The sequence below is a fragment of the Microtus ochrogaster genome, unplaced genomic scaffold, assembly GCF_000317375.1.
Source record: "Microtus ochrogaster isolate Prairie Vole_2 unplaced genomic scaffold, MicOch1.0 UNK90, whole genome shotgun sequence".
Taxonomy (NCBI): Eukaryota; Metazoa; Chordata; class Mammalia; order Rodentia; family Cricetidae; genus Microtus; species Microtus ochrogaster.
Genome location: NW_004949188.1, coordinates 1424150 through 1436588, shown reverse-complemented (window position 1 = coordinate 1436588; position 12439 = coordinate 1424150). Strand labels below are relative to the sequence as shown.

Genomic DNA, 12439 nt, shown 5'->3' with positions numbered 1-12439 from the left:
GGAGAGAGAGAGAGAGAGAGAGAGAGAGAGAGAGAGAGAGAGAGAGAGAGAGAATAGGTGTGTGGACAGGCTCCCGTGCCTCTGTTTGGTTCCTGAGTCTGAGATGGGAGCAAGTGGCTTGCGAAACTGGTGGTGGCTTCAAACCACACTTCAGTAGAACAATCTCTAGAGAAAATTGCTGGGGGGAGGGAGAAGGAGGAGAAGGCGGTTTTCCTAGTGCCCCCTTCTAACGCCGTTTCTCCTTCTCTCTTTCCCCCTCCTCCCGTCCTCCCTCGCCCCGCATGCTCCCGGCTTGCCGCCTGCAGGATGAGTTCCACCCGTTCATCGAGGCGCTGCTGCCTCACGTCCGAGCCTTCTCCTACACCTGGTTCAACCTACAGGCGCGGAAGCGCAAGTACTTCAAGAAGCACGAGAAGCGGATGTCAAAGGACGAGGAGCGCGCGGTGAAGGACGAGCTGCTGGGCGAGAAGCCTGAGATCAAGCAGAAGTGGGCATCCCGGCTGTTGGCCAAGCTGCGCAAAGACATCCGGCCCGAGTTCCGAGAGGACTTTGTGCTGACCATCACCGGCAAGAAGCCCCCCTGCTGCGTGCTCTCCAACCCCGACCAGAAGGGCAAGATCCGGCGGATTGACTGCCTGCGCCAGGCTGACAAGGTGTGGCGGCTGGACCTGGTCATGGTGATTTTGTTTAAGGGGATCCCCTTGGAAAGTACTGATGGGGAGCGGCTCTACAAGTCGCCCCAGTGCTCGAACCCCGGCCTGTGCGTCCAGCCACATCACATTGGAGTCACAATCAAAGAACTGGACCTTTATCTGGCTTACTTTGTCCACACTCCGGGTAGGTTGTTTTCAACACCCCCTCCTCAGTTTTATTTCACTTGCTGGCATTTGTTCTGTTTATTGTTCTTCCTGCTCTGGGCCTCACTGGCAGCTTGTCCTCCTGGCTTTCGTATGTGGTGCCCCTCTCACTTTTCCATCCTCTTCCTCTCTGCCCCCACCCCTTTGCTCTTTCTCCTCTCCTCTCTTACTATGACACCCAATTTGTGCGTCTCGTCTCTCCTAAAGTGAAGATGCTGTCAGATTTAGGACAGGGCCACGATGTCTCATAATTACCCACAATGGTAAGAGTTGGAGATGAAGATAATAACATCCACACTAACCACAGCTGATACAGAAAATGAGACGGAAGCGCTAGGGGCTGGGAGAAGGTGCAGGCTGGTGTAGCTTCACTTCTTCCCAGGAAAGGCTGGGTTTGGGGGAGGTGGCTGTCAGCAAGTCCAGGAGAGAGGGAAATGTGGAATCTGGCGTTTGGGACCCCGGAAGAGGAGGAGGAGGAGCAGCAGCAGCAGCAGCAGCAGCAGCAGCAGCAGCAGCAGCAGCAGCGGGATGGATGGGTAGGAGCTGCTGTTCTGGATTTGTTTGTTAGGGAAAGAACACAGTGAGGTTCCTTAAGCTCCCTGCTCCGGGATGGATACACACAGTAGTACCAGTGGCCCTGGGCCCCTCTGGAGCAGGGGGGCTTTGTGGGGAGCAGGCCTGCCAGGAAACAGCCTGCTTAGACGAAACCTGTAAAAAGTTCTCCCTTTTTGTGCCCTAAGTGTTTCCTAATTGCCTGTGCTCTTCTAGCATTGCCCTGTGTCTGGCCCAAGCTACTTTAGTGTTCTGGCCTTGCCTGCCTACCCCCCAGCCCCATTTTTCTTTTTCTTTTCATAATTTCTTTCCACTTTTGTTTTCGTACAAATTGAAACAGAGATGGCTGGTTAATTTTTAGCCTCCACTCAGCTACGCCCAATTTACCGCCGCCTTTGAAACCTAAACGGGCCGGTACTCTGTGATTAAGCAAGGCAGAAGTGTGTTTACATTGTGCCCAACCAACTTGTAATGAGAGGCTAACAAACCTTTGTGTGAGTGTGTGTGTGTGTGTTTTCCTCGCCACTATTTCGGCATTTCCCCCTCATTTCCCTTCTTCCTCCTCTTTGTGTGAATGTGAGCGAATGTGGCTTTCCCTAAGCTCTGGAAAACCGAAAACCTGTCCTTCCCGAGACAGTGCCTCTGTGTCTTCCTTTGTATTCATTCATAAAAAAAAAGGCAGTTCATGCCACTGTGGTCACCCCTTGCCTGTTGGGAAAGTTGGGAGGAAGTGGTGTGAGATGCTTCCAGGAGGCTGTCCTTCTTAGAGAGGACAGGGCTGAGTGTGTGTTGGAGCGAGGAAAAGTGAATTCAAGGTCTCTCTTCTTGCTCATTCCCTCTCCATCTGGCTTGAGGCAGTGGGTACTGCCATAGACCCTACTCTATAGGGTAGGGTCTGCCATCTACTCTATAGATCCTTCCAGGCCTGCATGTGGCCTTACATGACCCCTCACATGTCCTTCCCTCTCTCCCTGTAGCTTGGATTTTCTCTTATCTTTTGTTTTTGTGGGGTGGGGGTAGAGGAAGAAACTAAAGGAGACAAAGTTATTCCTCATTCTCTGTCTATACAGCAAGTCAGGTTATGGAGGGTGAGAGCTTGTCAGTGTTGGGGGTGCTTGGGGCTGCTCAGAGCAGGGGCCTATCAATATTCTATCCCATAGCTCTTGCATCCATGGAGTCTGAGCCTTTCACTCCTAGAGCTTGGAACCCCAAAATATCTGTAGGGGAAAATCAGCATCTATCTCCCTCCTAGGCTTCCTCCTCCTCCTTCTTCCCCACTTTGGATGTTTAGACCCTGGTAGCTGCATTGTTTCCCTGGCCTTGTTTTGTTTTTTGCCATGTATTTGTTTGGCAGGGTCTTACTATGTAGCTCTGACTGGCCTAGAACTTGGTATGTAGACCAGGATGGCCTTGAACTTATTAGAGATCCACCTGCCTTTGCAGCTGAGGGCTGGGATTAAAGACAAGACCAACCAGCCCTAGGCCACATGCTTGGCTACTGCCGGTGTGGGGCTGAGAGGGGATGGTGTGCATGAGGAAGGAAACCGGTTCCCAGCCAGCCTCCTGGCTTCTGCACTGGTCTGGCAGGTGGAAGGGGCAAGGGGAAGGAACAGGGCTTCCTCTCCCTAGCTCATGAGCTCATTCACCCAGGAATACGAGTGAATTCATAGTCCACCGATGTTGCCAAGGCCATCTCTGGCCAGGCTGAGGCCCAGTCTCCTCAGCAGATACCTGATACGTAACTGAGAACATATTCTTTGCAGTTCAGGCACAGACTTTAGACAGTAACAATGAACGTTCAGGATTTCTTGATGGAATGGCTAGAATTGCACCTTTGTAGAGGAAATTTGGGTGTTGGTAAGGCCTTGTTGCTTGTTCTTTCCTAAGCCATTCCCGTGTGGTTGGTGTTCATGCTGAGAGGCTACCTTCCCCAGTCCCCTCCCCTCAATTGCACCCAGTGAGCCACAGTGTAAGAACGGAGGCCTAGGGTTGGGGGCTGGATAGATGGTCCAGTGCATAAGACTACTGTTGTTCTTCCAGAGGACCTGGGTTCTGTTCCCAGCGCCCTTAACACATCACAACCATCTGTAACTCCAGTTCCAGAAAATCTGACCTCTCTTGACCTCTGCAGACACAGACATGTAGGCCAGACACTCATACACATAAAAATAAACAAATCTTTAAAAAGAAAAGCTGGGTTGAAGAGCTGGGTGGGGCTGAGCTGATGGTGCCAGTTTTTATGACCGAGCTTGAGATGGCAGGAGGCATGAGGGGTATGGCTTTGCTTCTAGGTGCCGCTGTCACCCAGGCCCTTACAGGCCTTTGTGCCCCAGAAGATCCAAGAGATGACATAGTGAGAAGGAATAGAGGATGTGTTTGGGTGACTTCTAGAACTTGGGTCTGAAGGGCTGCCACAAAGTCACCTAGCTGCTGTGAAGGAATGTCACCCTGTGTCTGTCAGCTTCAGCAGGGATGAAGCAGAAAGCCCCATTGTGGAGAAGAGGATGTCCAGAAAGGGTGTCCCAGAGCAGGGGATATGACAGGGACAGCGGGAGTGGCAGCAGGAGGGCTCTGCGGCCTGGAGAGGTGCAGCCCAGTAGGCCCAGCAACCTTGCTGACTGTCTCCAAAACCCAGGAGTGCTCTGGAAGTGGGAAGTGACCGTGGATCAACCCTCAAACCTTGGTTTCAGTCCTAGAAAACAGAACTCAAAACTATAAGCCACTTCTTTACTGTTGGTAGACAGCACCTCCTGCACCCATCACAGAACCTCAGGCTAGGCTGGAAGCATGCATGTCCCCATGGCCCACCAGGACTGGGCATCACAGCCTGTCCTCGAGCACAGTCTGCTGTCCTCGAGCACAGTCTGTGTACACCTCTTGAAAAGCTGAGCCAAATGCGACTGTCACACCTGAGATTTCAAAAAGTCAGCTTTTTTTTTTCCTGAGACAAGGGTCTCAACTGTGTATCTCTGACTGTCCTGGAACTCACTCTGTAGACCAGGCTGGCCTTGAACTCACAGAGATCCACCTGCCTCTGCCTCCCTAGTGCTGGGATTAAATACATGCTTAACTTACTATGTGAAGCTGTCCTGTACCATGAGATATCTAGCTGATATGCCCATTTCCCTAATTACCAGCTTGCTTTTGTTTCTAGTTCACGTAAATCAGAACCCAAATGAGACTGTGGTTGACCTGTCTAGTAGTGGAGGTCATTGTCATCACTCTCTCTTCTCCTGATCTCCACGACTTTTCTGTCAGTTTTTGTTGGGTCATTTCTCCTGTGTGGTTTTCCGTGGAACTTCTGCAGGCTGTGCATTGTGGTTTGGTGTGCCACCAGGCCCTGGGGTAGGCAGACTTGGCCTTATTTGTCATAGGAGATTAGCTAGTAACTCAGGCTTCACCTAACAAACCTTTTCAAGCATGAGATATTCTGATTGACTCTGCTCCTTCTAGGAGTTGGGCTTAGAAGTTCGAGGTGGCTTAGAGGCCTGAGCAGGAACCTCCTGTGTCCTTCGCTGATGGTGACTGTTGCCTGTTCCTGTCGGCTGAGAGCGAGTGAAGACCCCTAAGCCTTTTCTGGGCTCCCAACCCTTCTGGCGAGTCTGGTATATGTGGGAAAGACTGCCAGAGCACAGCTCCTTTTCGAGAGCTACCCTGAACACGGACCGTGTGTCACCCACTTGTCTGTGTCTTTGAGGCGGCGCCATCTGGTATCAGGGTTGGCAGAGACCACAGGGTCTAGGAACACACATTAGCAAGATCTACGGGTTGTTTTGTGATGCAATGTCTAGTCCCCTAGAGACTTTGTTGTAAGCATTGCCACCATTGCTTCCGTGATGGTCTCTTATTCTTGCTCAAGGTATATGGCTCACAGGTTAGAACCAGCTCATACGACCGCAGATGGCAGTTGTCACAGTGACCACTGTTAAGATTTGCCGAGCCCAGCATGGCTGTCTGTCTCCTTCACCTGTTTTCCTGGGATCATCCAGGTAGAAGCAGATTGTTCTGTACTGTGGCGGTTTCCACCTGAGTAAGGCCTCCGAACTTCCCTTCCTCCCTCTCTCCAAAATGTCCTGGGCAGTGTCACCAGCCCTGCCAGAGCCCTAGTGCACTTGCCATCTTCTGGGCGGTCCGGCTACAGACTAGGAAGGTCCCGGAGCAAAACAAGTGTGGCTCGTGTCCGCAGTTATTGGGAACTGTGACGTCGTAACCGCAGCAGAGGCCTTGAACCAAGTGCAGGGCCTGCAGCACTAGGCGCTTGTGAAGCCAGCCCATGTTCTCCAGATCATCCGCTGTCGAGCCTTGGGGGCCCTGGCTGTGGACTGATTACCCTGACCCTTCCTCAGGCTTGGGCGTCTTTCCAGAGCCCCTTGACCACCTGCTCCTGTCCTCTTTGTCCATAGGGCTGCCTGCCCAGCCAGGCAGAGACCCCACTCCTTGCGGTTCACGGGGGTCTTAGTAGTGTCTGCTATGCTGGCCAAGCTGGAACTGTACCACGAAGGAGAAAATGAAATGTCCTTGTCTGAACTGATGCTACAGAGGTCGGACCTTGAGGAGCCAAGTCGGCTGGATGTTCCAGTCTGTAGATATGGGCTAGGTGACCAGCCATACTTCGTCATGGGCCCAGCGGGAACGGGCCTTCTGTGGCAGGAGTGCTGGGGGCTAGCCACCAGAAGGACTTCCCGAGGAACTGTTTCACTTTTTGGCCCTGCCAGCAAGGGTGGAAGAATGCCCTTCATGAAGCACATACTTAGCCTATGGCAAGCAAGGCTCTGGTCTTAAGGACTCCCAAGTCTCTGAGAAGGAGGCCCTGTATGTGCCCAGCAGGCAAAGGCCTGAAGATGGCTTCTAGAAAGCTCTGTCCAGAATGCCCAGTAGGCACGAACCTGAAGTAATTCTTGCTGGAGAGAGGAAAGGCCCTCAGGGCTTCCTTGGGGGTAGCTAGTTCAAGGTGACCACAAAGAGGAGTCAGGGGCCTTCTTGCAAAGATGGGGTGCAGATAGGCAGTGAGACCCCTGTCCAGTATTCTGTGGCAGCAATTGCCCCCACTTTTTTCCTGGAGAAGGTGGCTGCCTCCCCAGCCCCTTCTGTTCCCCTCCCTAAGGAGCTGCCACGCTTAGGTTATTTTATCCCTTGCTGTCCGATTCAGCCGTCCTTTCAAAGGCCCCAGCCGTGTCAGTGCAGGGCTTGCACAAAAGGCCTCTTTGATTTCTTGTTTGTTTTCATTTGCCAGCAGAGGGGGAGGGGGCAGGAGAGAAAGAGCTTCTGGGTTTTGAAATTTTTATTTGGGTTGTTTCATTCTCGGAGCTGGCTCCCTGGAACTCCTGTCTGAGTTGGGGGCTTGGTGGCTGGGCAGAGGGTGCCCAAAGCCATGGGAGAAGGTGTAGGGCCCAGAATGTTCATCCCGCAGGACAAGGCTGATAGGCTATTTATTCGCAGGGGTGAGGCCCAGGGGTGGGAAGCCTCCTGCAGAAGCCTGTGTCTTGAGTAGTGGAAGGTCCCAAGTGCCTGACAGCAAGTGACTCTCCCCTGTTTGTTGTGTCCCCAGAGGGCTTGAGTGGTTGTAAATCTTGACTTTGCTGGGTTCCCTTTTCTGCTCCCAGACTCCACCACTTGTTTCTTTACTTCCTTGGATGAGGGTGGGAACACCTCTAAGATACAAGCTTCTCACTTAGGGATTTTAGTATCTCCAGATTCAGCCAAAGCCATTCCTGCCCCATGCTGGAGAATGGAGCGAGGGTGAGGATCTGCTCAGTGACTGGGTGGGTACTTTCCTAGGGATGGTGTCCAGAGGCCAGGTATGCCACTTGTGTAAGGCTGGGGCACAATGGCACTGTGGAGGCCCATTTTAGCAGAGCTGAGGCTGAAAGGAAATGGAGGATCTTCTTGGGCCACAGATGCAGCCGAGGGATGCTCAGGCCAGCCCCTGCCAAGTGTATGCCTGAGCCCCATGTGAGTGTGCCCCAGCACGGGCAGGAGGAATGTTGTTGCATACTGTCAGGGCCCTGAAAGGGAGTGGTGGAGACTTGGGTTTGGGCAGGTGGTCACAGTCATCAGTAACAGGGACATGTGCCCACTGGGTGAGAGGGGGGGCGCTGCGCAGGGCCTGCTTGGCAGACGGGAGGAGGAGGCTGGGGGGCTGAGAGATAGATAAATATAGCTGATGGCATTTCTGATGATAGGTTTTTCTTGGCACTGAGGGCACCGTGGAAAACAGCACGACAAACGCCCGGCCCTACAGGCCGCCGTCGCCATTTTAAGCATGTTTGAGCCGAAGCACTGTTGGCATTAGAACAGGGTCCCAGAAGGTGGAGGGGCTGGGGTTCAGTCATTTGGCTGGATCAGGCTTTCCCCCCTCTTCTCCAAGGGTGCCTGGGTCCCTTACTTTATCTCCGTGGATACTAACACCTGGCTTCTCTGCTGGTTTGTAAAATCCATATGTTTGGAGGTTGCCCTTTGTGTGTCTGCTTCCCAGGTGATGGCCCACCCTCACCTGGTGCCTTTACCAGGCAGGAGGAGATATTGGGCCCTTTCTCCGGTTGTGATGACACGGAGTGCCGCTGCCACCCTTCGGGTCAGGCCTCCGTTTGTTGGTATTTGGGGTATATCCTGTAACTGAACGGTAGTTGTCCACCCAGTCTCCCAGAAACTTTTTTGTCTTTTATTGATGGAGGACAGGGATTGGCCCCCTTTTAATTCCAGTTTTCCACTGAAGATCCAGAGCGGTGTCAGCGCAGCTTAACTCCTCATGATGATTCCTCCCGGATTCTCCCAGCAACCTGCTTTACCTCCATGCTCCTGGCTAGGTGTGTGTGCTGCTCTGGTAACAGGGAGGGAGGCCAGACCGAGCTAGACTCAGGGACCCAGGAGGGTGCTCTCCCTGCTCCACACGGGGAGGAGTTAGCCCATTCTGTCCGCTGACTGAGTGGACCTTTTCAGGCAGCTTTTGGAGGTTGATTTCCTCCTTTCAAAGGGTGACTGATACAGGCAGGCGTCATCTTATTCATTCCATAGAGGAGGAAACTGGAGGAGATGTCAACAGACTCAGGTCACAACATGAGTTTCTAGCAGAAGACATTCCAGGTCACCTTGGCCTGAGGGTCTCCAAGTTCCTTGAACTGAACCAAAATTACTGGCCTTGGTGGAGTCTCAGAGGAGAAAACGTCATGAGTCCCCATGGGAGTCAGTCCCATCCTCCTGATAGTAGCTGCTGCAGCCTGGAAGGGGCCAGAGCCCGGCTGGTAAAGCTCAGCTCAAGGGCTCCCCCAGCTGCTAAGCACGTAGGGAAGAAACAGCCGACCCCTTGCCCACCGTTTCTCTCTCTCCCCATCCTTTCTGGAAAAGCTCCCTGCTTCTGATCTATAGAGAGGAGCTAGAGCCCGGGCTCTCTGGACTCTCCCTTCTGCAGCCAGGGACAGCTGGTATCACACCACCTTGGGACTCAGGGGAGATCACTTGCTAGTCCTGGGCTGGGGAGTGTGCAGGAGATTCAGGTACATGGCCAGCCAGGCAAGCAGGATTTGGGATCCGTAGCCCTTGTTCTGCCACACCCTTTCCCTGGGAGTCTACTTGAGGTCATAGTTTGGAATAATAAATAAATAAATGTAATTGTTTTAATTAACCAGACGATTGCTGGGAAGTTTTATAATAGTCAACAATTCGTTACCTTTTATGAGCCTTTACAGTGGTTCTCAACCTGTGGGTCACGGCCCATTTGGGGTTTGAGTATCAGATATTTACATTACCATTCACAGCACAATTATAGTTACGAAGTAGCAATGAGAATCATTTAATGGTTGGGGTCCCCACAACACGAAGAAGGTTTAGAAGGGCTGCTTTACATGGATGCACCTTTTGTTTCTTATGCTGTTTCTGTGGTACCAGGGCTGAAACCTAGGACTCTGCCTGCGCTAGGCATGGCCTTTGCCACTGACCCATTCCTTACCGCTTGCTTAACATTTGAAAACCTCTCCTAATAGACCAAGGGCTAGGCTAGCCGAGAGGCTGGCACGTGGCTCAGAATTCCCCTCTGCTTTCGAGTCTAAGACAGAGCCTGACCTCTTACCTCTGGTATCAGCTCCTCTACCGCCGGGCTTCCCCGACACACCGGTTAACACTCTAGCTAGACCATTCTGTGCCATGGAAACAATGCTGGGCACCATCAGGTTCCTAGCAGCACTGCTTGGACTCCACCCCCACCAACTGCTGGCTATGCCTCCCTCATCCAGGTGTGACAGTCTCCATGCGCCCAGATATTTCCCGGTGTTTTCTGAGGACAGACTCATCCCTGGTCGAGAGAGAGCTCCTGTCCTGGAAGAAACCACCTGTCCTGACCGCTTGCCTCTCGAGTTTGGGGCCTCCTTTACCTTTGCTCCATGGAGACTGGCCCTCTGCACCCTTGCTTTTCTCCTGTGCTCTTCCCAGATGCCTGAGCAGCAGGACCCTTGAGTTGAAGTGGGGCACGGGAGCCACCTGTGTTCTGTTTCCATGGGGATCATACGCCTACCTCTGGTTCTTGGCTTAGGGTGCCATCTTGATTCCTTGTGTTTCGTCTCTCTGTGTGCTGTGGCTGCTGGTCTGGCAAGCCCTAGCCTGTGCTGTAAGCCAGTGACCCTTCCAGGATCATCCGTGATCCTTCAGTGTGGAGTTCAGACCGGAACAGTCATGGCAGGGTCTTGTTGAGTATTTGATTTTTCTTTATTACAGAGTAAAATACTCTTCTGAAAATTTAGACAATGGAGAAGCAGAGAGGATACTTTCTCAGTCCACCATCTCATGCCTGCAGAAGGCTCACTTCACAGTTCCATGATGTGTGTGTGTTTTAGATCAATTCATATATCAAGTAACCTTTAAATATAGCAATATCTGTTTTAAGAACAGATGGTATATTTGGGATAATTGAATTGGCTTTATCAGTACTACTTTGGCCTTAACTCTTCCCACCTCATCTCTCTGTCCCTTTGCCCCCTCATGCCAGCATTCCTGACCCTGCCTTTCCCCTTCCCCAGGTGACAGTTTCATCTTGTCCTTCCTGGGAGCAAGGTGACCAGCAGAGTATGTCCTGGTGTCAGAGTGGCCCACATTCTGCTGTGTGTTTGTGGGGAGGGTGTTCCTAAATCAGTGTAGCCCCTATTACCATACAAGTCAGGAAGGCAACCTCTCATATTTGGGTTCTTCCGCCTGCCGGAAGGAATTGAGGAAGGAGGGGAAGAGGCCTGACTGGACCCAGACATCCACTTCTGGCTTCGCAAGCCTTTCTTAGAGGGTGAGGACACTTGAGTGTGGGGTAGAACCCCCACCAACTGACCTGGCTTCTTTGAGACTTCCTGCCTTAAAAGAGTTGAATGCCACGGAGATGTCAGTTGCCTCTAGAGTTTATTCCATTAAATTGTTGTTTCAAGTTTAAAGGAGGGGAGAAAGGGGCACTCAAGGCCAGAAGCGGGAATGGGAGCATCAGACACCAAAAGACTTAAGAAGAAATCCAGAGAGGGTTTTGTAGCTGGGCCTACCGGTCTAGGGAAGAAGGCTCCTGTTGAGAGACTGAGAGACAGGCAGTATGGTGACACCTGATGACTCTCCTGGACTGGGTGGAGCCTCAGGAAGAGATCAGGAGATTCCCCAGAGGCAACTTGCAGGAGGCTGGCTGGCCCAGTGCAGCCCTTGGGGAGTGTGTCCTTATTATGCCTGCAGATTATATCCCCATTAGTGCATAATTATTATATAATGGGCATTATTGCATAATGGCAGTTATATAACAGGTGGCCCAGAATACAGACAGGGGGTATAATAAGTGTGTATCCTTCGGCTATAAATAGCCACCAGCCCCACACTGAATATGTGGTCACACCGAGCCATATTATAAATATCCGCTCTGGGCTATAAATTTCTGAGCAGTGACGTCAGCGGCTATGGTACCTAGTTAGGGGGTGGTGGGAGGGACCTGATCCCCACTAGCCACATGACATCATTGTTTCCTTAGTAACAAGACCGCTCCCCAGGGGACCAAGTGAGGAGAGGCCTTTAAAGGGAGGCAGCAGATGGGTGGGGGTGAGGGCTGAGCCTGTGACTGACCAGAGTAGGGTTCCCCGGGTGGGTGTTCCGCCCATCTGCTGACAGGGAGGTAGGCAGGTCAGCTTTAGGGCTCCTTCTGTGCGGGCAGCATGCAGGTCAGCTGTAGTCTCATTTCAGACAGAAAAGATGAGCCGAGAGGTTTCTTCTGTCTCTGTGTCTCTCTGTGGTTTGGGAGCCTCTTGCTGAAAGGGAGTGGACTATGGCCAGACTCAAGCTCTGTGCCATTTCCCTAGCCGAGGTTTGGGGTCAGAATCAGCTGGAGAGACAGAAGAAATGTGTGAGCCATTTGACATAGGCCTGAGAGCATCGCTGCCGTGGTGGGGAAGAGGAGACAGGACAGTGTCCTGACCCAGCAGAAGCTGTGAGATGGAGCATAGACGTAGGGACATAGTTCCTATGGAATGATAACAAGCCAGTCCCGTGTTCCTGCATTAAGGAGGTTCATGTTGTCTGCTGGGGCAGGTAGTGAAGTTAGTTCGGGGCAGTGTGCGTGGAAACTTGTACCCTTTGCCAGGAGTTCCCTGGTTGTTACTGCCCCAGGAAGTTCCTCAGTCCCTGGGAGCCAGGTGGCTTGGACACTGAGTTTTAACCAGTGGTTATTTTGCCCTTTAGAAACATCTGGTAATCATTGTAGATTCTTTTTTTTTTTTTTTTGACATGGTCTCGCTATGTATCCCTGGATATCCTAGAACTTGCTCTGTAGATCAAGCTGGCCTTGAATTTACAGAGATTTTCTTGTCTCTGCCTCACAAATGCTAGGATTAAAGATGTACGCCACCACTCCCATATGGTAGATACTTTAAAAATATTATTATTGTGTGAATGTGATTGTGATGTGCAGTATGTGCATGTGTGCCACCGTGGGTGTGGAGGCCAGCGTGTGTGCCAGGATGACTGTGGAGGTCAGCATGTGTGCCAGCATGACTGTGGAGGTCAGCATGTGTGCCAGCGTGAGTGTG

The 12439-nt window shown here is 52.0% G+C and overlaps 1 protein-coding gene across 4 annotated transcripts in view; it reads left to right on the top strand.

The window, feature by feature from the left end:
* The first annotated feature begins 74 nt into the window (after nt 1–74).
* Nfix (nuclear factor I X) overlaps nt 75–12439 on the top strand; it is a 65765-nt gene continuing 53400 nt past the window's right edge. For 2 of the 4 annotated variants that reach the window (XM_005370950.3, XM_005370949.2), the window contains exon 1: nt 80–837. In XM_005370950.3, the coding sequence (XP_005371007.1) occupies nt 282–837 (556 nt within the window). In that variant the 5' untranslated portion in view covers nt 80–281. Of the gene's footprint in view, nt 838–12439 lie in introns of all 4 variants that reach the window. The other 2 variants (XM_005370948.3, XM_005370947.2) reach the window with 2 other exon arrangements.